The sequence below is a fragment of the Bombina bombina genome, chromosome 5, assembly GCF_027579735.1.
Source record: "Bombina bombina isolate aBomBom1 chromosome 5, aBomBom1.pri, whole genome shotgun sequence".
Taxonomy (NCBI): Eukaryota; Metazoa; Chordata; class Amphibia; order Anura; family Bombinatoridae; genus Bombina; species Bombina bombina.
In genome coordinates, this window is record NC_069503.1 from 99,027,104 (window position 1) to 99,053,813 (window position 26,710).

General features: G+C 40.1%; 1 protein-coding gene across 2 annotated transcripts; it reads left to right on the forward strand.

Moving 5' to 3' along the window:
- Positions 1-233: 233 nt before the first annotated feature.
- Positions 234-25,471, forward strand: LOC128659978 (resuscitation-promoting factor RpfA-like). 2 transcript variants are annotated; one of them, XM_053713574.1, is made up of 2 exons: positions 234-254; positions 24,331-25,471. In XM_053713574.1, exon 2 carries the CDS (start codon positions 24,475-24,477, stop codon positions 25,156-25,158), a length of 684 nt encoding a protein of 227 aa, XP_053569549.1. In that variant the 5' UTR covers positions 234-254; positions 24,331-24,474; the 3' UTR covers positions 25,159-25,471. The 2 variants fall into 2 exon arrangements, with proteins under 2 accessions (XP_053569549.1, XP_053569548.1); XM_053713573.1 differs by lacking the exon at positions 234-254 and adding an exon at positions 23,405-23,850.
- The last annotated feature ends 1,239 nt before the right edge of the window (positions 25,472-26,710 follow it).

Consider the following 26,710-nt stretch of genomic DNA (forward strand, 5'->3'; position numbering starts at 1 on the left):
AAATTGCAGGCTCTATCTGAATCAAGAAAGAAAAAATGTGGGTTCAGTGTCCATTTAAGCACAAGAAAGCTGCAAAATGTTTAGTTTTCAGAATTATTGTCTACTGGTTGTTTGTTACATTAAAGTTGATTTAAAAAAAAAGCAAACAAAAAACCTTTGAGTGGAGGTCACATGATGTTTCCTGTCTATAGTGGAGCTCCGGTGTTTTGTTCTGTTGTTCCCCTCCCATTTACTTCCTGTGCAGCTGCTGCTGGGTGAGTGAGTCAGGCTGTGTGTATTGTGTGATAAAACGTTTAGTTACTTTCTAGTCTGCTTAAAACGTTTATAATTGTTATAAATGTTGTTCCTTTAATGCATGTTATTCATCTGCTTGTGCCAGGCAATGGGATACTAAGTGCTGTTTAACTCTTTGTGTTAGTTAATGGTTAATACACACTGTGCTGCTCTCTGTGCTAGTGAAGGGTTAATACCCACTGTGCTGCTCTCTGTGCTAGTGAAGGGTTAATACCCACTGTACTGCTCTCTGTGCTAGTGAAGGGTTAATACAAACTGTGCTGCTCTCTGTGCTAGTGAAGGGTTAATACCCACTGTACTGCTCTCTGTGCTAGTGAAGGGTTAATACACACTGCTGCTCTCTGTGCTAGTGAAGGGTTAATACACACTGTGCTGCTCTCTGTGCTAGTGAAGGGTTAATACACACTGTGCTGCTCTCTGTGCTAGTGAAGGGTTAATACCCACTGTACTGCTCTCTGTGCTAGTGAAGGGTTAATACACACTGTGCTGCTCTCTGTGCTAGTGAAGGGTTAATACCCACTGTACTGCTCTCTGTGCTAGTGAAGGGTTAATACACACTGTGCTGTTCTCTGTGCTAGTGAAAGGTTAATACAGACTGTGCTGCTCTCTGTGCTAGTGAAGGGTTAATACACACTGTGCTGCTCTCTGTGCTAGTGAAGGGTTAATACACACTGTGCTGCTCTCTGTGCTAGTGAAGGGTTAATACACACAGTGCTGCTCTCTGTGCTAGTGAAGGGTTAATACAGACTGTGCTGCTATCTGTGCTAGTGAAGGGTTAATACAGACTGTGCTGCTCTCTGTGCTAGTGAAGGGTTAATACAGACTGTGCTGCTCTCTGTGCTAGTGAAGGGTTAATACACACTGTGCTGCTCTCTGTGCTAGTGAAGGGGTTAATACACACTGTGCTGCTCTCTGTGCTAGTGAAGGGTTAATACACACTGTGCTGCTCTCTGTGCTAGTGAAGGGTTAATACAGACTGTGCTGCTCTCTGTGCTAGTGAAGGGTTAATACACACTGTGCTGCTCTGTGCTAGTGAAGGGTTAATACACACTGTGCAGCTCTCTGTGCTAGTAAAGGGTTAATACACACTGTGCAGCTCTCTGTGCTAGTAAAGGGTTAATACACACTGTGCTGCTCTCTGTGCTAGTGAAGGGTTAATACACACTGTGCAGCTCTCTGTGCTAGTGAAGGGTTAATACGCAATGTGCTGCTCTCTGTGCTAGTAAAGGGTTAATACACACTGTGCTGCTCTCTGTGCTAGTGAAGGGTTAATACACACCGTGCTGCTCTCTGTGCTAGTGAAGGGTTAATACACACTGTGCTGCTCTCTGTGCTAGTGAAGGGTTAATACACACTGTGCAGCTCTCTGTGCTAGTGTAGGGTTAATACACACCGTGCTGCTCTCTGTGCTAGTGAATGGTTAATACACAATGTGCCGCTCTTTGTGCTAGTGAATGGGTTAATACACACTGTGCAGCTCTCTGTGCTATTAAAGGGTTAATACACACTGTGCTGCTCTCTGTGCTAGTGAAGGGTTAATACAAACTGCAGAGCTCTCTGTGCTAATGAAGGGGTTAATACACACTGTGCAGCTCTCTGTGCTAGTAAAGGGTTAATACACACTGTGCTGCTCTCTGTGCTAGTGAAGGGTTAATACACACTGTGCAGCTCTCTTAGCTAGTAAAGGGTTAATACACACTGTGCTGCTCTCTGTGCTAGTGAAGGGTTAATACGCAATGTGCTGCTCTCTGTGCTAGTAAAGGGTTAATACACACTGTGCTGCTCTCTGTGCTAGTGAAGGGGTTAATACACACCGTGCTACTCTCTGTGCTAGTGAAGGGTTAATACACACTGTGCTGCTCTCTGTGCTAGTGAAGGGTTAATACACACTGTGCTGCTCTCTGTGCTAGTGAAGGGTTAATACACACTGTGCTGCTCTCTGTGCTAGTGAAGGGTTAATACACACCGTGCTGCTCTCTGTGCTAGTGAAGGGTTAATACACATGTGCTGCTCTCTGTGCTAGTGAAGGGTTAATACACACTGTGCTGCTCTCTGTGCCAGTGAAGGGTTAATACACACCGTGCTGCTCTCTGTGCTAGTGAATGGTTAATAAACACCGTGCTGCTCTCTGTGCTAGTGAAGGGTTAATACACACTGTGCTGTTCTCTGTGCTAGTGAAGGGTTAAGACACACTGTGCTGCTCTCTGTGCTAGTGAATGGGTTAATACACTCTGTGCTAGTGAAGGGTTAATACATACTGTGTGGCTCTCTGTTCCAGTGAAGGGTTAATACACACTGTGCCCCCAAACCGAACATTATCAGCCCTGCTTTATCGAGGGGCGCCCGGTAACTAGCGCAGAGGGGCGCCCGGTCATAGTTTGCCTTATTTGTAGGAGCCAATCTGACCTTGTTACAGAGTAGACAAAGTGTCACTGCTGTTTTGTTAGCAACACTTGTATTGTTTTACATGATCTTATCACCCTTGCTCAGACTAACTAGGGGCAGATGTGTAGCAGGGTCAGTTTTAAAGGGACATTAAACCTAAAATATTTCTTTCATTTTTCAGTGTTACACTAAATACAGAACTACACAATGTAATTTAGAGCTGCAATAACTAATCAGTATAATCGATAATAATAGATTATTAAAATAGTTGTCAGCGAATCTCATAATCGATTAGTTGGTTTGTGCACAGCACCAACTGCTTCACTCCAGTGATGCTAATTTAGCCCATGCTCGGTATTTAGTGTCATTGGCTGTTATATGTGATCAGGTACAGACAATACATTGTGTCTAATAGCACCTTATGTCATTTACTGCCTCTGTGCTCTATACTCCCCTATACATTATCCTTCCCTATCTCCCTTATTACCTTATCTACCCCACCTTCCCCAGCACCTATTCCTTCCAGTTACACAACACCTTGTGCTGATTGTCACATTCTCCCTTATCTATTTGTGTATTCTCAGATAATATTGTATTTTGTTTTATATTCTGTCCCCAGAGGCAAAACTTTTATTCACTTTCTGCGATGAGATTTTTTTAGTGAAAAACTTTCTGCAGGTCATTTTTAAATAAAATAAAATTTTAAATTAGACATTTCTGTGATGACATCTCAGATCACTGTATGTTCTGCCTTGGGGTTCTGCCTGTTATTAACTGTTTGTTTTATATATCTTGTTACTTTACTGGTCTGTGTTTTATTAATATCTCTCTGTTTCCTCTTGTCATGTGAATGTATATGTGAATATATATATAACACATTGGCAAAAACCTTACTTTAACCCCTGAAGGACCTGGAATTTCAGACTAAATCTTCCCCAAAAGACCAGAGCATTTTTAGCATTTTTGCCATCACTACATTTAAACAGAAATAGAGCCTTGTTTTTTATTTATTTTTATTTACCTATATAAAACTATATTTTTAGTAGACAACCCAAAGCATTGATCTAGGCCCATTTTGGTATAGTAAATACCACCATTTCACAGCCAAATGTGATCAAATAAAAAAACTTTTCACAAACGTTGGGATTCTCACTAAAAATTATTTACATAGCGCTTGTGCAATCATAGCATAAATGGTTATAAAAGTTTATTTGGATTCCCTTTTGTTCAAAAATAGAAAACATACATGGCAATTGCTTTTTGGTAATTAGAAGAAAGCTAATTGCTGCTGGGCACCACACTTACTATTCCCAGCAGTGAAGGGGTTAATTGGGTACCTTGTAAGGTTAAGTTTAGCTTTAGTGTAGAAATTGCTCTCCCGCCTGACACTTCCCACCCCCTGACCCCTCCCAAACAGCTCTGTTTCCTCCTCTCCCCCCCACTGGTTGCCCCATCTAAGGTACTAGCAGGCAGTCTGCAGCTTTAGACCATTTTTTTTAAATGTATTATTTTCTTCAGTGTATGATTACCCCCTTACCTTCCAGTGAAGTCAGAGGTTGGTGAGGCATTGACTATGCAGGGATGCAAAGCTTAGGAGCCGGTACATTTTTAGTTTTACACATGCTTATTGGTGGCTAAATGTATCCACCAATAAGCAAGCACTATCCAGGGTGCTGAACCTAAAATGGGCTGGCTCCTAAAGGGACAGTCAACACCAGAATTTTTGTTGTTTAAAAAGATAGATAATCCCTTTATTACCCATTCCCCAGTTTAGCAAAACCAACACTGTTATATTAATACACTTTTTACTTCTGTGACTATCTTGTATCTAAGCATCTTCTGACCGCCCCTAATCACATGACTTTTAGTTATTATCTATTGACTTGCATTTTAGCCAATTAGTGCAATGTCTGCCACTAGCCACGAGCGTGATCACAATGCTATCTATATGGCCTACATGAACTTGCTCTCCCCTGCTGTGAAAAGTAAATAAAATAGAGGCGGCCTTCAAGGGCTTAGAAATTATCATATGAGCCTTCCTAGGTTTGCTTTCAACTAGAATACCAAGAGAACAAAGCAAAATTGTTGATAAAAGTAAATTGGTAAGTTGTTTAAAATTACATGCCCTATTTGAAAAATGAAAGTTTTTTTTTTTGGACTTGACTGTCCCTTAAGCTTTATATTCCTTCTTTTTAAATAAAAATAGCAAGAGAACAAAGAAAAATTGGTAATAGGAGTAAATCAGAAATTTGCTTAGAATTGCAGACTCTATCAGAATCATTAAAGGGAAATTAAACCAAAAAAAAAATTTCATGATTCAGATAGAGGATACAATTTTAAACAACATTCCAATTTATTTCTATTATCCAATTTGCTTCATTCGTTATATATCCTTTGTTGAAGAAATAGCAATGCACAAAGGCAAGCCAATCACACAAGGCATCTATGTGCAGCCACCAATCAGCAGCTACTGAGCCTATATAGATATGCTTTTCAGCAAAGGATATCAACAGAATGAAGCAAATTAGATAATAGAAGTAAATTAGAAAGTTATTTAAAATTGCTTGTTCTATCTGAATTATGAAAGAAAAAATTTGGGTTTTAAGGTAAAGGTTTCTAACTTTAATGTAAAGGTAAAGCACAGATTTGACTAATTTAATGCATCCATCTACACAAAAAGCTAAAAGTGCCTAAAGAAAAATAATCACTTCATAGTGCATCATAATACATTATACAGATTAGCACAGAGAGTGTATATATTCCTGGGAAAAATTGATAAATTAAGGGCACATTTTGGCTTTTACATACAATGAAAATGCTTAAGATATTTAAACTGATAAATGTAAAGGGACCAATATATTTCCTCTACAGAGAAGCAAAATCTACACCACCCCAAAAAATATTTTATTTATTCATTTATAAAATATTTTACCAGGAAGGATACATTGAGATTTCTCTAGTTTTCAAGTATGTCCTGGGTCCACAAAACATTGCATTGATGTAATAGGGTACAATAAAATTCAAAAACAATAATAATACACAATAGATGCAAACATTTTACATAGAACAGGTAAGAAATATATAATCAACCATGACAGGTGCATTCTGTTTTGAGATATGTAGAGAGGGATCTTTTAAAGGATATTAGGCTTGGGGAAGGTTTGAAAGTGTGCGTGAGGTCATTCCATAACTGTGGCGCTCGGTAGGAAAAGGAGGATCGAGCTGCTTTCTTTTTGTATTGAGGCAAGCTAAATAATGTGCTGGTACTGGATCGGAGGTTATAGGAGGTGGGAATAGCCGGGGAGAGCATTCTGCTCAGGTAGGGTGGGAGCTTCCCAGAAAGGCTCTTAAACACAAGGCAGGAAAGATGGAGGGTGCGTCTGGATTCCAGTGTCAGCCAGTTTAGTTCTTTTAGCATGTCACAATGGTGGGTCTTGTAGTTACATTGTAGTACAAAGCGGCAGAACGAGTTATACAATGTATTAAGTTTATTAAGGTGAGTTTGCGGTGCAGGTGCGTATACTACGTCCCCATAATCCATGATAGGCATCAGCATTTGCTGTACAATCTTTTCCTTTACTGTAGGCCTGAGACAAGATTTGTTTCTGTACAGGGCACCTAATTTTGGATAAAGTTTAGATGCAAGTTTTTCTATGTGGAGGCCAAAAGATAGATTAGGGTCTAAGAACATACCCAAGTATTTGAAAGAGTGGACTGCGGTAAGCGTGCAATTGGATTTTGTTTTGATGCGTAGATGGGAATTTTGTAATTTGTGTAATTTAGGCCCAGTTCCAAAGATCATTGTGACAATTTTGTCAGTGTTTAGGAAGAGTTTGTTTTTCGAGATCCACATTTCTACCTCTGTGAACTGGTCTTGGAGCACTGCTTCAAGCTGCGGCAGATCAGATTTGTTTGCATAGATTACCGTGTCGTCTGCGTACATGTGTACAGTTGAGGATTTGCAGACATCAGGCAAATCATTTATAAATAATGTGAATAGTAGGGGGCTGAGAATGGAACCTTGGGGAACACCACACGTGACTGGGAGAGGGAGGGAGTCACTGTTAGAAACAGAGACATAGTGTGACCGATCCTATACATATGATCTAAACCAGGTTAACGAATGATCAGCAATACCAGAGTTTTTTAGTTTGAGCAGTAGTATGTCATGGTCCACTGTGTCAAAAGCCTTAGCAAAATCAAGGAAAATAGCTCCAGTTAGGTCTCCTTGTTCCATGCCAGTTTGGATGTCGTTGCAAACTTTTAGGAGGGCAGTTGTAGTGGAGTGATTTGGTCGAAAACCTGATTGATCAGGGGTCAGATAGTTAGAAAGTTGGTAATACTCGCATAATTGCGTATGGACGCATTTTTCTATGATTTTTGACAATACTGGGAGCAATGATATAGGGCGATAGTTAGAAACCAAGGTTAACTCCCCACTTTTATGAATAGGCACTACTCTTGCAGTTTTCCAGAGTTTGGGTATGTATCCAGACACCAAGGATTAGTTAATTAGGGTTGTGACAGGCTTAGCAATTGCCGGCGCACTGAGCTTCAACAGCATTGCTGGGATTTGATCAGGTCCAGACTGGTTTTTCATTTTTAGATTATTAAGGTGTTTCTTAATGACATTGATGGGTACAGGTCTAAAATTGAACTTTTCTTTATTGGGTCTTTGCCGTTTTAGTGGGGCCTGATCCACATTTGTAGCTTCAGGATGCGTGCCATTTATTAGTTTGTCAATCAGGGTGGTGGAGCATCCAACAAAATAATTGTTAAAGGCATTTGCTACTTCTAAGGGGAGTTGCAGGTTTTGGTTATCCACATTGACAGTGAAGGGTTGGGAGTGGATTGGTGGATTTTGTAAGTTATTTATGAGTTTCCAAAACTTTCTAGGGTTAGATATGTTATTGTTCAGATTTTCACAGAAATATTGGGCCTTAGCCAATTTTGTTTGTTTAGTGCATATGTTTCGCCATTGTCTATATACACAGTGATCATTCATAGAGCCAGTATGCTTGAACTTTGACCACAATAAATCCCAAAATTGGTACATTTGAATGAGGTCAGCTGTGATCCAATTCAAGTGTGCTTCTTTTACTCTCACCTTACGCAGCAGGGCATGTAAATTTCAAACTTGTAGGAGTTCAGACTGAAAGAATTCAACTGCAGAGTCTAGATCTGGGATTAGGTTTAATCTGTGCCAGGGGAGGTTCTTGATGTAATTTAGAAATGATTGAATATTACATTTTTTGAAGGACCTGGTGATTTTAACCTTGGGAGAGGATTTTGTAGCCTTTATTTTGCACACGCAGTACACTAAGCAGTGGTCACTGAAATTGTTAGGGAGAACACCTGCCTCCTGGATTCGGTCGGCAGAAGTGGAGAGAATCCAGTCGAGCAGGGTATGATTATGGCTTTTGATGTTTATGTGAGTTGGGGAGGAGATTAATTGCGTTAGCTCTAAAGATTTAAACAGCGAGCGACAACTGTTATTTTTTGGATTCAGCCAATCAATGTTAAAATCTCCAAAAAACAAAATTTTACTTTTTGGGTTTTGAGCTATGGATTCACTAAGGAGCTGTGCTATGTCCTGCAACAATGATTGATTTACTGCACGGGATCTCAATTTTGCCAGAAAGGAAATCAAAGGTGGCAGGAGAGCTAGATTTTTGTATGGGGGTGAACTTTGTGGAATTGTCAACATAAATTACAATGCCGCCTCCTCTCTTTGCTCTGTCAATTCTATGGCATGAATACCCATGTATTGCAATGGCTGAGTCAGGTATTTTTGCAGTTAGCCATGATTCAGAGATCACAATGATTTTTGGCTTGTATTGTAAACACCAAGCTTGCAGTGCATCGATTTTTGGTAGTAAGTTGCGGATATTACAGTGCACAAAGGAGAGACCTTTTTTAGCTGGAAGGCTAGGAATGGAATTTGCTGGGGGACCAGGGTTACACTCTACATAATTTGCAAGGGCAAGTAACATAAGGAATAGGAATTTGGACATAGTTTTTGTTTGGCTATATAGTGAATGGCATACTTTATAATTTTGTGAGGTGGGGGTAGGAGGGTTATTTTTTATAACTCTCCACCAGCACTCAGCATATAAGTTACAGCAACAGAGCAGGCTATGGTGTATGATAATTTGTTTTCCAGTTTGAGGTTGGTGCTTATAGCGGTAATTAAGTAAACAAAATTGGAGTGAGAAAAGGGTTGTCACGAATATCAGTATGGTCATATTTTGATACATGTTAGTGCTATGAGGTGTGTAGACAAAAATAGTACAATATAAAAATATATATATATATCTGTCAGTTTAGGAGAATGAAAGTTGTGTGGGATACTATCTATAAATGGGGGGAATGAACCTGGGGTGGGTGGAGTGAGGGGCAGGGTGGGAGGGTAACTATCTTCCAAAGGCTACCTGTAGCAGAGGGCTGTGTCAGCTGAAGTGGGTCTGTGAATGTTCTTTAAAGACTGTTGCAAATATACTTTAAAATTCAGCTGGGGGAGAGATATATATTAGTGTTAGATTGGCCGGCAAAAAAAGTTAAGGGAGGGGGTATCTATGGACATTTGAGCTAGGGGTCATACAGGCAAAAAACACAGGGAAAGATCACACATTACAGAGATAAGAGAGGTATCCATTGAGGAAAATAAAACCATTAAACAAGCAAGATATATGGTCCATCAATGTGCTCCAATATGCATTTAAAATAAAGAATAAAAAGAATAGCCAATACATATTACAACACACACATTAGTAATAACAGGGAAGAAATATGAGATAACTATCTTCCAAAGGCTACCTGTAGCAGAAGGCTGTGTCAGCTGAAGTGGGTCTGTGAATGTTCTTTAAAGACTGTTGCAAATATACTTTAAAATTCAGCTGTAGCAGTAACATGGTAATTACGTAACATTGTTTAAAAAAATCTCCAACAGGCAGGCAAAGAAAGAAAATATAAAGAAAAGAAATGCTCTGTACTCTCTTCCTGGCTAACATTCCACATTCTAGCTCTTCAGTGAAGGTTGTGAACTTGCAACTAGAGGGCAATGACCTGTTAATTTTAACATGATAATGAACAGAACCTTTTTGTGGTTGAGCAAACAGCAGTGTTAATAAGGGTGGTATTTACATACTACTACAAATTAAATATCTCAAATAAAACAGTCTGAGGTAAAAACAGGAGGAAGAAAGCACTTGACTAGCTGTTATGTACACTGTTGGCAGACAGGCTGCAATTTAGACCCCTCATAACTTTCCTATCTGACATACCCAGGTAAAGGGCATACAAATTGGCACTAGATCCTATATAGCCTTATATTTTGATGATTCCTCCCTTATAGAAGTAGATATATTGCTGGCTGCTTTTTCTAACCTCATCTATTATGTGTGTAAATAAAACATGTTCATATTTGTATTAAGTTACATTAACAGATGGGTTAGGGGATATTTGTTCTTTTTTAAAATTTGATAGTCTGCTTTAATAACTTGCATTGTTTTAATTGTTTGTTTTTTCTTTTGATTTTGGTATTTTATTTTGAGCTTTGCTGTCCAGAGCTAGTAAACACCGCTTAAAAAAAATCTAACACAATAGCTGGATATAAGATGAAGAGGAGGTTCTTAATAATCAGGAAGGAATTCCAAAATATTTCTATTACTTTTAAATGTGGTTGTAAAATGATCCATTGAAGGACAACTTTTTTACCGCCTTCAGAATCCATTGTACTGTCACAAACAGCTTCTTGTAAAATATAGATGATCACTAGTTATAGTCTGCAGCAGAGAAGTGACACCTGGTTTACACAATAGAGTACCATAATCGTTAATTTAAATGTCAAATCTGCTATTTTGAAATCTAACAGTTAACCTGAAGCTCCAGGGGCCATACGATATGCAGACATGCTCCTGCCAGCATAAATCAATGTACTAACTACTAAGCAGTCTTGTATAGGATACATATTAATAAAAAAGGCAGCAGCAGTTCCAGCCAGTACCGACGGAGCTTAGTAACTGATAACACAAATGACAGTGTGAACTGTCTGGACGGAGCCCTTCCTGACCTGCTGATGCCGGGAGGATGCCGTGAGGAACTTGCCTGCGCCCTGCAGCTATTCAAGACAGGTGGCCAGAGGAAGAAACACTGGGAATATGCACAGAACATAAAAATTCACATGCTGTGCACGTTCCCAGTGTTTCTTCCTCTGGCCACCTGTCTTAACAGTGCAATATGCATCATATTTATGTATCATGATGTGGATCTACTTACATGCTGCATGCAGGACACACTCAGTGTCTAAGGTGTTCCTGACATTGCTGCTCCGCCCATCTACTACATTGCTCAGAAAGCCTGCACAGTATAGACCACTCTCACAGGTAGCAGGGGCAATATGTTTTAAATTAAACTACTAACTTGAACCACCGTGCACACTAAAATTACCCTACGTGAGGACTCGGCACTCGGCAGCAGCTCCCTCCTGCTTCACAAGTGTTACCGCCAATGCCAGTATCAGTCCACGTCACTTACGTCGTCCACGCCCGGCACACCTCCCCGGCAGCGCTGAATGGCTGAGGATAAGCTCCATCATAGAGGCGGTTTGGAGAACAGCCTCTATTGGAGCGTGGTATGTGCCCGGTAAAATACCACTGGGTGGCGCTAGCTCATAGTGAGCTAGTAACACTATGAAGCATCCATGTTGCGCAATTAATGGAGGGCAGCTGAACGGCTCACTGCCTCCTAATTGTGCAACGTGGATGATGGATAAGGATTCTTGGATGATTAGGATCGCATCTGGTGGCGCCGGCGGAGGGGGTGGGGGGGGCGTACCTGGGGGGTGTGGTCAGAAACATTTAATGCAAAAAAATTTTTTTTATTTTTTTTAAAATTAATCATTAAAAACTTTTCTCTTGTTAAGTGTAGTCAGTCCACGGGTCATCCATTACTTATGGGATTATAACTCCTCCCTAACAGGAAGTGCAAGAGGATCACCCAAGCAGAGCTGCTACATAGCTCCTCCCCTCTACGTCATTCCCAGTCATTCTCTTGCACCTAACTAAAGATAGGACGTGTGAGAGGACTGTGGTGTTTTAAACTTAGTTTTTATTTCTTCAATCAAAAGTTTGTTATTTTAGACGACACCGGAGTGTGTTGTTTGTTCTCAGGCAGCATTAGAAGAAGAATCTGCCTGAGTTTTTCTATGATCTTAGCGGTCGTAACTAAGATCCACTTGCTGTTCTTGGCCATTCTGAGGAGTGAGGTAACTTCAGAATAGGGGATAGCATGCAGGGCCCACCTGCAAGGAGGTATGTGCAGTAAATTATTTTCTAAGGAATGGAATTGACTGAGAAAATACTGCTAATACCGATGTAATGTAAGTGCAGCCTTAAATGCAGTAGTAGCGACTGGTATCAGGCTGATAAGTATGTATGCATACACTGAGGTATTTTCTGGGGAATGGAATTTCACTTAGAAAAATCTGTCAATATTAAAGTAATATTTGAGCCTTCACTGCAGTGAAAACGACTGGCAGCAGGCTTATTAATAACACTTCATAAGTTTCAATTATAAAACGTTTACTGGCATGTTAATCGTTTTTTCCTGAGGTACTTGGTGATAAACCTTTATGGGCATATTTTTTTTACCACATGGCTGTCGTTTTTTCTGCATAAAAACAGTTTACTGAGCTTCCCCACTGTTGTAATATGAGTGGGAGGGGCCTATTTTAGCGCTTTATTGCGCAGTAAAAATTCAGTCACAATCTTCCTATTTCTATCCTCCATGATCCAGGACGTCTCTACAGAGCCCAGGGGTCTCCAAAACTAGTTTTGAGGGAGGTAATCAGTCACAGCAGATCTGTGACAGTGTGTTTGACTGTGTTAAAAACGTTTATTATTAAAACTGTTAACCGTTTGGGTATTAAGGGGTTAATCATCCTTTTGCTTGTGGGTGCAATCCTCTGCTAACTTTATACATTCTCTGTAAAAATTTGGTTGCTTTAACTAATTTGGTTCATTGTTAATTCAACTGTGTCACATTTTTATGTTTCTTAAAGGCGCAGTAGCGTTTTTTATATAGCTTGTAAATTTATTTAAAAGTTTTTTTCCAAGCTTGCTAGTGTTATTGCTAGTCTGTTTAAACATGTCTGACTCAGATGAATCTCTTTGTTCACTATGTTTAAAGGCCAATGTGGAGCCCAATAGAAATTTGTGCACTCAATGTATAGATGTCACTTTGAATAAAAGTCAAACTTTATATGTTAAGAAAATATCACCAGACAACGAGGGGGAAGTTATGCCGACTAACTCTCCTCACGTGTCAGTACCTTCGCCTCCCGCTCAGGAGGTGCGTGATATTGTGGCGCCAAGTACATCAGGGCGACCCATACAAATCACTTTGCAAGACATGGCTAATGTTATGACTGAAGTACTATCTAAATTGCCAGAATTAAGAGGTAAACGCGATTACTCTGGGGTAAGAACAGAGCGCGCTGATAATAGTAGAGCCATGTCTGATACTGCGTCACAATTTGCAGAACATGAGGACGGAGAGCTTCATTCTGTGGGTGACGGGTCTGATCCAAATAAACTGGATTCAGAGATTTCAAACTTTAAATTTAAGCTTGAGAACCTCCGCGTTTTACTAGGGGAGGTATTAGCGGCTCTAAATGATTGTAACACGATTGCAATTCCAGAGAAAGTATGTAGGCTGGATAAATATTTTGCGGTACCGGTGTGTACTGACGTTTTTCCTATACCTAAAAGGCTTACAGAAATTATTAACAAGGAGTGGGATAGACCCGGTGTGCCCTTTTCACCCCCTCCTGTGCTTAGAAAAATGTTTCCAATAGACGCCACCACACGGCACCTATGGCAGACGGTCCCTAAGGTGGAGGGAGCAGTTTCTACTCTGGCTAAGCGCACCACTATCCCGGTGGAGGATAGCTGTGCTTTTTCAGATCCAATGGATAAAAAGTTAGAGGGTTACCTTAAGAAAATGTTTGTTCAACAAGGTTTTATATTGCAACCCCTTGCATGCATCGCGCCTGTCACTGCTGCGGCGGCATTCTGGTTTGAGTCTCTGGAAGAGACCCTTAGCACGGCTCCATTGGATGAGATTATGAACAAGCTTAAAGCCCTTAAGCTAGCTAATTCGTTTATTTCTGATGCCGTAGTGCACTTAACCAAACTTACGGCTAAGAACTCCGGATTCGCCATTCAAGCGCGCAGAGCGCTGTGGCTTAAATCCTGGTCAGCTGATGTGACTTCTAAATCTAAAGTTAGAGGGTTACCTTAAGAAAATGTTTGTTCAACAAGGTTTTATATTGCAACCCCTTGCATGCATCGCGCCTGTCACTGCTGCGGCGGCATTCTGGTTTGAGTCTCTGGAAGAGACCCTTAGCACGGCTCCATTGGATGAGATTATGAACAAGCTTAAAGCCCTTAAGCTAGCTAATTCGTTTATTTCTGATGCCGTAGTGCACTTAACCAAACTTACGGCTAAGAACTCCGGATTCGCCATTCAAGCGCGCAGAGCGCTGTGGCTTAAATCCTGGTCAGCTGATGTGACTTCTAAATCTAAACTGCTTAATATTCCTTTCAAAGGGCAGACCTTATTCGGGCCCGGCTTGAAAGAAATTATCGCTGATATTCCTGGAGGTAAGGGCCATGCTCTGCCTCAAGACAGGGCCAAACCAAAGGCTAAACAGTCTAATTTTCGTGCCTTTCGTAACTTCAAGGCAGGAGCAGCATCAACTTCCTCTGCTCCAAGACAGGAAGGAACTGTTGCTCGCTTCAGACAGGGCTGGAAAGCTAACCAGTCCTGGAACAAGGGCAAGCAGGCCAGGAAACCTGCTGCTGCCCCTAAGACAGCATGAAGTGAGGGCCCCCTATCCGGAAACGGATCTAGTGGGGGGCAGACTTTCTCTCTTTGCCCAGGCTTGGGCAAGAGATGTCCAGGATCCCTGGGCGTTGGAAATCATATCTCAGGGATATCTTATGGACTTCAAAGCTTCTCCTCCACAAGGGAGATTTCATATTTCAAGGTTGTCAGCAAACCAAATAAAGAAAGAGGCGTTTCTACGCTGTGTACAAGACCTCTTATTAATGGGGGTGATCCACCCAGTTCCGTGGTCGGAACAAGGGCAAGGATTCTATTCAAATCGGTTTGTGGTTCCCAAAAAAGAGGGAACCTTCAGACCAATCTTGGACTTAAAGATCTTAAACAAATTCCTAAGAGTTCCATCGTTCAAAATGGAAACTATTCGAACCATCCTACCCATGATCCAAGAGGGTCAGTACATGACCACAGTGGATTTAAAGGATGCCTATCTTCACATACCGATTCACAAGAATCATTACCGGTATCTAAGATTTGCCTTCCTAGACAGGCATTACCAGTTTGTAGCTCTTCCCTTCGGGTTAGCTACGGCTCCAAGAATCTTTACAAAGGTTCTGGGCTCTCTTCTGGCGGTACTAAGACCGCGAGGCATAGCGGTAGCTCCGTACCTAGACGACATTCTGATACAAGCGTCAAGTTGCCAAACTGCCAAGTCTCATACAGAGATAGTTCTGGCATTTCTAGGGTCGCATGGGTGGAAGGTGAACGTAGAAAAGAGTTCTCTATTACCACTCACAAGAGTTCCCTTTCTAGGGACTCTTATAGATTCTGTAGAAATGAAGATTTACCTGACGGAGGCCAGGTTATGAAAACTTCTAAATGCTTGCCGTGTCCTTCATTCCATTCAGCACCCGTCAGTGGCTCAGTGCATGGAGGTAATTGGCTTAATGGTAGCGGCAATGGACATAGTACCATTTGCGCGCCTGCATCTCAGACCGCTGCAATTGTGCATGCTAAGTCAGTGGAATGGGGATTACTCAGATTTGTCCCCTCTGCTAAATCTGGATCAAGAGACCAGAGATTCTCTTCTATGGTGGCTTTCTCGGCTACATCTGTCCAAGGGGATGCCCTTCCGCAGGCCAAATTGGACGATTGTAACAACAGACGCCAGCCTTCTAGGTTGGGGCGCAGTCTGGAATTCCCTGAAAGCTCAGGGATCATGGACTCAGGAGGAGAGTCTCCTTCCAATACACATTCTGGAATTAAGAGCAATTTTCAATGCTCTTCTGGCTTGGCCTCAGTTAGCAACTCTGAGGTTCATCAAGTTTCAGTCGGACAACATCACGACTGTGGCTTACATCAACCATCAAGGAGGAACCAGGAGTTCCCTAGCGATGTTGGAAGTCTCAAAGATAATTTGCTGGGCAGAGTCTCACTCTTGCCACCTGTCAGCGATCCACATCCCAGGCGTGGAGAACTGGGAGGCGTATTTTCTAAGTCGCCAGACCTTTCATTCGGGGGAGTGGGAGCTTCATCCAGAGGTCTTTGCCCAACTGATTCATCGTTGGGGCAAACCAGATCTGGATCTCATGGCGTCTCGCCAGAACGCCAAGCTTCCTTGTTACGGATCCAGGTCCAGGGATCCGGGAGCGGTGCTGATAGATGCTCTGACAGAACCTTGGGTTTTCAACATGATTTATGTGTTTCCACCATTCCCGATGCTTCCTCGATTGATTGCAAGAATCAAACAGGAGAGAGCATCAGTGATTTTAATAGCGCCTGCGTGGTCACGCAGGACCTGGTATGCAGATCTAGTGGACATGTCGTCTTGTCCACCTTGGTCTCTGTCTCTGAGACAGGACCTTCTGATGCAGGGTCTTTTCAAACATCCAAATCTAATTTCTCTGAAACTGACTGCATGGAGATTGAACGCTTGATTCTATCAAAGCGTGGATTCTCGGAGTCAGTTATTGATACCCTGATACAGGCTAGGAAACCTGTTACCAGGAAAATTTACCATAAAATATGGCGTAAATATTTATATTGGTGCGAATCCAAGAGTTACTCATGGAGTAAGGTTAGGATTCCTAGGATATTGTCTTTTCTACAAGAAGGTTTAGAAAAGGGTTTATCTGCTAGTTCGTTAAAGGGGCAGATTTCAGCTCTGTCTATCCTTCTACACAAACGTCTGGCAGAAGTTCCAGACGTTCAGGCTTTTTGTCAGGCTTTGGCTAGGATTAAGCCTGTGTTTAAGACTGTTGCTCCACCGTGGAGCTTAAACTTAGTTCTTAACGTTCTGCAAGGCGTTCCGTTTGAACCCCTTCATTCCATCGATATCAAGCTGTTATCTTGGAAAGTTCTGTTTTTGATGGCTATTTCCTCGGCTCGAAGAGTCTCTGAGTTATCTGCCTTACATTGTGATTCTCCTTATCTGATTTTTCATTCAGACAAGGTAGTTCTGCGTACTAAACCTGGGTTCTTACCTAAGGTAGTCACTAACAGGAATATCAATCAAGAGATTGTTGTTCCATCATTGTGTCCTAACCCTTCTTCAAAGAAGGAACGACTTTTGCACAATCTGGACATTGTCCGTGCCCTGAAATTTTATTTGCAGGCAACTAAAGATTTTCGTCAAACTTCTTCTCTGTTTGTCGTTTATTCTGGACAGAGGAGAGGTCAAAAAGCTTCGGCTACCTCTCTCTCTTTTTGGCTTCGTAGCATAATACGTTTAGCTTATGAGACTGCTGGACAGCAGCCTCCTGAAAGGATTACAGCTCATTCTACTAGAGCTGTGGCTTCCACTTGGGCCTTTAAGAATGAGGCCTCTGTTGAACAGATTTGCAAGGCTGCAACTTGGTCTTCACTTCACACTTTTTCGAAATTTTACAAATGTGACACTTTTGCTTCTTCGGAGGCTGTTTTTGGGAGAAAGGTTTTACAGGCAGTGGTTCCTTCCATGTAAAGATCCTGCCTTGTCCCTCCCGTCATCCGTGTACTTTTAGCTTTGGTATTGGTATCCCATAAGTAATGGATGACCCGTGGACTGACTACACTTAACAAGAGAAAACATAATTTATGCTTACCTGATAAATTCTTTTCTCTTGTAGTGTAGTCAGTCCACGGCCCGCCCTGTTTTTACGGCAGGTCTAAATTTTAATTAAACTCCAGTCACCACTGCACCCTATAGTTTCTCGTTTGGTTTCGGTCGAATGACTGGGAATGACGTAGAGGGGAGGAGCTATGTAGCAGCTCTGCTTGGGTGATCCTCTTGCACTTCCTGTTAGGGAGGAGTTATAATCCCATAAGTAATGGATGACCCGTGGACTGACTACACTACAAGAGAAAAGAATTTATCAGGTAAGCATAAATTATGTTTTTTTATGGTTTGACAGGGAAGGCGCTGCCTCCCCTGCCTCCTATTACTGCACATCACTGTTACCTTCCCACCTCCCTGATCCCTCCCAAAAAGCTCTCCAGCCCTCCCCCTTTTAAATAATTTCTGCCATCTTAGGTAAGAAACCCAAAATGTATTTCATTATTTCAATATAACAGATAATTCTAAACAACTTTCCACTATACTTCTACTATGATATTGGCTTCATTCTCTAGGTATCCTTTATTGAAGCAGCAGCAATGCACTACTGGGAGCTAGCTGAGCACATAAGACGAGCCAATGGCAAGAGGCTTGTATGTGCCACTAATCAGCAGCTAGCGCACCATAGTGCATTATATGATTTGCCACAAAGGTCTCCAAGGAAATAAAGCAGATTTGATAATAGAAGGAAATTGCAGAGTTGTTTTAATTTGAATAATAAAAAGTTAATTGTGACTTTGCTGTCCCTTTAATGTGTTTCTAATGACTTGTTTTACCGGTGTATAAAATAGTATAAAGTGTATGGGAAATTTCACCTTTAACTTTAGTTTTTATGTGAAATAACTGTTTGCTGTTTGTAATTTATTTTCATTATTAAATTGTACACAGCCTTTTAAATGACCTGAGGCTCCGGCTCCTACTTAACATATGCAGGGATTCACATTATATACAAATATGAGTCTGTTATTGGCTGATACCTGTCACATGGTACAGAGGCAGAAAAAAATATCAGGAAAAATAATCTACTGATCTTTTGAAATTCACATTTTATATTTTATGGTCCTTTTTTAAATGGACTGAGCTTGCCAGGAGACCATAACTCATGATGTTATTACTCTATTTAAACAGGCTTCCTTTCCTTATCTCTAACCAATATACCAATTGAAATGAACATTTTAGTGCCTATCTCTCCCACACCCCATTGCAGTGTGATTTAAGACAACTCAGTATTGACCAAGAGAAGTTAAAGGACTGGGGGTGGAGCACATGACAAAATGTCTGACAGTGAGAATTAGTAGGAAGTACAATACCAATACTGCAGTATCCGATTTAACTTATATTTAATCAACTGATATTTAATATTTCTTTCAGGAGAAAATATTGTTTCATATAAATGATAGAAAATAAAGATTATAATATATTTGTAACGTTGTGATATGGCCCCACTTAAAGAGATTTTCTACCATTATGTTGTATAGATCTGGAAGATTAATATTTAAGGGTAATTATATTAGAGGATGAACAATATAAAGATTTTAAATCCTGTGCACAGTTGTATTCATGTAACTAAGGTAGATATAATGACATCTGGCATCATTTTGTAAACTTCCATATGGAGTTACTCTGGCCAGATGCTTTCTTTACATTTTGTTTAATCAACGTCTGCATTTCTTTTATGGATAGACTTTTGATTCAGGAATTGCAAATCATCAAAAGAAATCTGGGGCGCAAAGATATTTTATCCCAAAATTTTATTCCTATTCCGCTCATTTACCTCACCTTTTATTATAGATAGTTTTATAATACTCAAAGAATGTATTAATATTTCTAGTATTTGCATATCTTACACCTTGATTTTTATTTATTGCCTCAGTCATATTATTATTCTGTTTAGTTCTAATAATCCTAGAAGGAACTTGGGCAGATTTTACAAATTGGTCAGTATAACGTGCTCTAACTCTCATATCTTCTTGATATAATGTGTGCTTTATAAATAGCTCTCTTGCTGATTTAGCTAGGATAAACCTGTCCCAGTTCTCTTTTGTAGGGTTAGTCTTTGAACATATGGGGGGAAAAATGTGACGCTATTTCTTATAATTGTTTTGTTTACTATTCATGTGTTTAAACAAATGGTTACTCAGGTATCACTGGCACGTTTTGACGTTAGTGAGAAAAAAGAGTTCCAGTGACGCCAAGTGCGGAGTGATACCTTACCGGTATAGGGCTGTGGTTGGTAAGCGGTTTGGCTTCTGCCTTCCATCCGGGTCTGTGGTTAACTCTGGACTGCAATACTTTGTATATTGGTCTTCAGATCCCTTAACTATTGGTGTTCATTAAGCATTTGTGATGGTTTTAATGTTTTTAATAAATATATCTTTGCCATTGTGAGATAATGTTTGCCTACCAGTATAAAGTAGGTGTGCGCATCATATAGAGCTTGTAATAGCTCCATCAAATGTGAGTAATCATTTGTCCTTACCTACAAGTGTTCACAGCTGTTTTACACTATTATTTTTTCCTCTCTTCTTCCATTTTGAGGAATATATTGAAGAGCACTGTCCCAAGAGATCCCTCCAGGAATGGACATATCCTTCCACTATTGAATGAACTTTTTACTTTAACTCACGCTTTCACATTTATGTTAAAACAGAAAGATATTTACATCAAAATATTCACAATTGTGGATAAATAGGAGCGCCAAAGGCTAAGGTACAATTCAGGTGTCAGCACTCTATTCAGATGAAAATGGTGACAAAGAAGATAAAAACAATTTATTACATCGAATAAAAATCAAATGATAAACAACATTAGTTAAAATCACAATGAATAAAAAACATATAGAATAAAAAGATGGATCCTACTACAATAATGTCTCAAGAGGAAAAGAGCCTAGCTAATAGCAAGAATGGGGGATGGCTCTACCATCCAATCTGATAAAACCAACAAGAAACTTCAATGTAAATGAGACTATGTGGGGTTTCACCACATATAATAATGGATAAAGGTGTTTACCAAAAAACAAAAGTGTACAACAAGTCTATTCCAGACAAAAAATGGAACCATAAAATTAAATCAATCCAATGTGAAGTGTGGTGTGTGTGGCATACACCGTGTGAAAAATAGCGTGTAAAAGATGTTAAAAATGTGTAAAAAATGTGTGAAAGGATGATAAAACAAGTTTGGTCCAAATCACAAATACAAATGTGGACCGTGTACATAAAAGTGCAATGGGTGGAAATAAAAAATGGATAATCGTACAAAGTGTGAGATGTCTTGAAAAAGGCCCTGCTGTTGGGCCAAAATGCATAGACTACCTAAGAGATTTGTGAGGCTTCATACACTACCAGGATCAATTGGCTTTTGGGGTAAGTTTATCGATAAGCTACACTCCATAGGCCCTCTATGTTGAGGAGTTCTTTTTCCTTTTGATTTGAGGTCCATGTTGTTGACAGACTAGGATACTGGATCAGGACAGGCTCCTAGGATCGTTTCATCAGTGGTTCTTTTTTAAATGTTGGACTTTTGTCATGGACATTCTATAGGATATTTCTAGGATTCATCAGACCCACTTTGTTTGTATTTCCCATATGTTCTAAAGCTAATTATTATTTTTTGTTATTCGTTATTTTTTGTAATTCGATATTTGTCACACTTTGTTGATATTTGTCACACTTTGTACGATTATCCATTTTTGATTTCCACCCATTGCACTTTTATGTACACGGTCCACATTTGTATTTGTGATTTGGACCAAACTTGTTTTATCATTCTTTCACACATTTTTTACACATTTTTAACATCTTTTACACGCTATTTTTCACACGTTGTATGCCACACACACCAATTTTTTTTTTTGGCACTTCACATTGGATTGATTTAATTTTATGGTTCCATTTTTTGTCTGGAACAGACTTGTTGTACACTTTTGTTTTTTGGTAAACACCTTTATCCATTATTATATGTGGTGAAACCCCACATAGTCTCATTTACATTGAAGTTTCTTGTTGGTTTTATCAGATTGTATGGTAAAGCCATCCCCCATTCTTGCTATTAGCTAGGCTCTTTTCCTCTTGAGACATTATTGTAGTAGGATCCATCTTTTTATTCTATATGTTTTTTTATTCATTGTGATTTTAACTAATGTTGTTTATCATTTGATTTTTATTCGATGTAATAAATTGTTTTTATCTTCTTTGTCACCATTTTCATCTGAATAGAGTGCTGACACCTGAATTGTACCTTAGCCTTTGGCGCTCCTATTTATCCACAATTGTATTTTCCACTAGACCTATTAGGGGGTCTTCTTTATAGTGTAGCAGGTATATAGTCCCAGGCGCTGATCGCTCTCTTATCCACCATAGTTATCGAAATATTCACACCATACTGTAAAGATTCTTTAGTCCCAGGACTTGCAAGGGAGTGCGCATCTAGCATGTGCAGGCACATTCATGTTATTTCCCTATCCAGTTTAAAATGCCATCTGTGCATATCCTAAAAGTGCTAATTAAGTAAAAATAGTTTGCATAAAAAATTGTTTTAAAATTGCTGACAAGTATAATTTATTTTCAGGAGATATGTGTGTGGTGTTGCACTGATCTAACACACAGGCCTAGTGAATATACTTTCCAAACAGATTAACACTTATTTTTTTAATGGCCAATTTGATCTTGTTACTTAGTAGACAAAGGGTTGTCACTGGTATTTTGTTAGCAACACTTGTATTGTTTTATATGATCTTATCACCCCTGTGCAGACTTACTAGGGGCAGATATGTAGCAGGGTCATGTTTATGAAGCCTGTGGTGTGCACTTATAATTCTAATGATGGGAAAACCCACAATTTCCTTAGTTTAATCCCTTAAGGACCACATCACTTTTTGCTATGTTTGTGTTTAGCTGTAATTTTCCTCTTACTCATTTACTGTACCCCCACATATTATTTACTGATTTTCTCGCCATTAAATGGACTTTCTAAAGATACCATTATTTTCATCATATCTTATAACTTACTATAAAAAAATTATAAAATATGAGGAAAAAATGAAAAAACCCACACTTTTTCTAACTTTGACCCCCAAAATCTGTTACACATCTACAACCACCAAAAAACACCCATGCTTAATAGTTTCTAAATTTTGTCCTGAGTTTAGAAATACCCAATGTTTACATGTTCTTTGCTTTTTTTGCAAGTTATAGGGCCATAAATACAAGTAGCACTTTGCTATTTCCAAACCATTTTTTTTTTTTTTTTTTCAAATTAGCGATAGTTACATTGGAACACTGATATCTGTCAGGAATCCCTGAATATCCCTTGACATGTATATGAATTTTTTTAGAAGACAACCCAAAGTATTGATCTAGGCCCATTTTGGTATATTTCATGCCAAATGCGTTTAAATAAAAAAAATCGTTAGCTTTGTCACAAACTTTTTCACAAGTTTAGGATTCTCACTGAAATTATTTACAAACAGTTAGTGCAATCATGGCACAAGTGGTTGTAAATTCTTCTCTAGGATCCCCTTTGTTCAGAAATAGCAGACATATATGGCTTTGGCATTGCTTTTTGGTAATTCAAAGGCTGCAAAATGCTGCTGCACACCACTCGTGTATTATGCACAGCAGTTAAGGTGTTAATTTTAGCTTTAGTGTAGGGATCAGCCTCCCACCTGACACATCCTGACCCCCCTCAAACAGCTTCCTTCCCTTCCCCACCCCACAATTGTCACCGCCATCTTAAGTACTAGCAGAGAGCAGGCACATCTAGGAGAGGGACACAGGGTGCACATGGGGACAGAAGAGGGGAGGAGGGAAAGGATAGGGAGGAACCCACACCAGGGACATTACAGGGAGAAAGCCAAGTGTCCATGGAGGATGAGAGGCTGAGATGTCCCAACTTCTCATTTGCTGAAAATGTTGACCTTGTCCAGGCCATCATGGACAATTACAGTGACCTCTTCGGGCAGGAGAAGGGCAAAGGCATTCGCCAAAAAGAGAAAAACGGCATGGTTGGTGGTAGAGGATGCCGTCAACAGTGTGGCCCTGCAAAGGAGGACTGTTGAGGGCCTTAAAAAAATGCTAGAATTACTACAAGAGGCAGGTCAAAGAAAAGATGGGGCAGGCAGCTATGCACCAGAAGAGAACAGGAGATGATACGTAGGTCCCTGAGTATCACAGCAGTCTGTGGACTTCCAGGGGCTCATGACTCAGGGGCTGCAACCACAGCACATCATGCTGGTGAGTAACATCCCACACACCAGTATTATATTTATTTGAGATATAACATCCTTTAATATCACACATTCATGTATACAATGAGGAGCATGGAATTTGGCATACTAACAAAGACATCTACAATTATACTTGACATTACTGCTACTTAACAAATGCAATTCATGATATGAGGTGGAATAGTGCAATATTATTATTATCGGTTATTTGTAGAGCGCCAACAGATTCCGCAGAGTCTCAGAGTAACACAGGACACAAGTCACATGTAGAGTTTTCATTGAATGGACACATAACTATTGTATGAAACACATCCCTGTATACTGCTCATATTTAAATCAATCAGAGAACTCTCAATGTGCACATGCATGTTATAACATTTGACATGAGAATCAGTATAGGCCCTAGCATGTATCAATGTACATTGTATGCCCACATGGACATATATCTTATTGTACTAATCCCTCTCATCCTTTGACTCCTCCACAGAACCTCCTGTTACGAGGATACAAATATCCATGCCTCCACCACCACCAGTCTTCAGGTAACTGCAAGAACAGTATGCTCCCAGGCATGAGCATGGTTGGATGGCTTCAGTTAAGGACTTGGGAGTGATGCCACCACCATTGCCATATGACCCCTGGCAAGATTCCTGGCCAGAGGAATAGCCTCCCTTTGGCTTTAAGGGGGAGCCAAGACAGCCACAAAGGGTCCATGTTTTTAACCCCCCCCCCCACAAGACAATCTCATGGCAGTCATGGATTTTACCCACAGACTATGTCACAAGAAGTGCCAATTGGACAGGCTGAGTTGTCACACACTGGTCATCAGTGGGACTATCAATCAACCATGAGAGCTCCACCATCCTCATCACTTGGACGAGCTCCACCATCTGCAGATGGAAATATAGCAGAAACTACAGCTGCACCTCAAGCACCATTAGATGCAGCTGAACTTGCACCACAAGATCCAGCAGATGTAGCTGAACCTGCCCCTCAAGAACCAGCAGATGTAGCTGAACCTGCCCCTCAAGAACCAGCAGATGTAGCTGAACCTGCCCCACAAGAACCAGCAGATGTAGCTGACCCTGCACCTCAAGCATCAGCAGATGCAGGTGACCCTGCCCCACAAGCAACTAGAAGCCCTGCTGCTCAAGAGCCTGTGGATGCATCGTATTCTCCCCTGGGTGAGGAATACATTGCACTCCAGAGGAGGCTCATAACAAGCACGAGAGCATACAAAGAGGCCAAGAGAGGTTCTTCAGGAACCAAGAAAGGTTCATCAGGAGCCAAGAGAGGATACAACAACGTAGCATAGAGCTACAGAGGGACATGGCAGCATCGTTAAGTGCAAGTGTTCAGAACCAGTCACAGATGATGTGAATTCTGTCTGATATGCAGATGTAAATGGACAATAGATGGAGAGAACAAAATCAACTCTTGGGTGTGTTGGTTGAGCACTTTACACACCAGCAGGACACTGCCTCCAGCCTATCATCTGTGGCCAGCACACCAGCAGAAACACCAGAATCTTCTCAAACCAGGAGAACAAGGAAATCCACTACAGGCACCTCAGCTCCCTCATCCAAGAAGCAAAAAAAATAAATAATATTCTTATAGTTCAACATAAACCTTGTCCTCGGTTATTTACCATATAATTGTCATACACATCCATGTGAGGCAGTGGCGTATTTAGGTTTTGTGCTGCACTAGGCACTCAAAAATTCTGCTGCCCCCCCCCCCCCCCCAAGGTTTTAGGCCTTTTTTTCCCCTTAATATTTTTTTGGTCAGGATGTAAAATTACATTTTATTTATTTTTCATAACAGTTCCAAAGTAAATGTTTTCCAGGGCTAGCAAACATTTGCATACACTCATTCTCATACCGTTTTCTCCCTGAGATGAGAGCAAGAAGAAAAGGGGAGGGAGAGAAGAGATGGGATGGCAGGGGAGAAAAGGGAGGCAAAGGAAAGAAGGAAGGAAAGAATGGAGGGAGGGAGTTATGAATGAAGGATATATGAATGGGGGGTTATGAATGAAGGATATATATATATATATATATATATATATATATATATATATATATATATATATATATATATATATATATATATATATATATATATATAATGCTGCAAGCCAAGCCTCTCTTTAGTGCACAAATCCCTTAACAAATATGTGACGTTCAAATTCAATAGCCAGAGAACATAGTAATATTAAAACATTCCATCTTTATTTCATATAGTTTAAAAGGACTACAGTAAATATAAGCTGTAGAACAGGACACAGCAAAAACCAGTACAATTTTTTGCTGAGTTCTGTTCTTCTAACCTATGGCTTATATTTTACTGTACTGGTCCTGGAATAAAATCTACATGCTTGTTAGAACACTGAGGGAACGGCACGCTAAATGAGGCACAGCAAGTAGGGACCAGCCAGATAGATCCCAAGACATTCATATAGTTTATTTATTTTTTTTGAAAGAAGTTTTATTGATATTTTGTGACAGATACATAAAAAAGAAGAAAAGACATTAAGTTGTTTCATCACAACAAATCCAGCAAAATGATATACATATTTATCTCCATACATATTACACTAATTCCATCAGTTCAGATAACATTTTATCTTAATATAATATCAAGTTTTACCTTCCAAACTATGTTACTAATCTCATCACTCCTTTCCCTTTTTAATTAACAAAGAACAATACATAGGAAGCGGGAGCAACAACAAATAAGAAGCAAAATATTCAAACTCACTTTCGATCACATGAGTACATAATTACTCTTATCAATATTTCAATATGGCGTATATAGTTTTTGACTTAACTCTTATTCAATCAGATATATTCCCCCCAAACCCCAAAAAA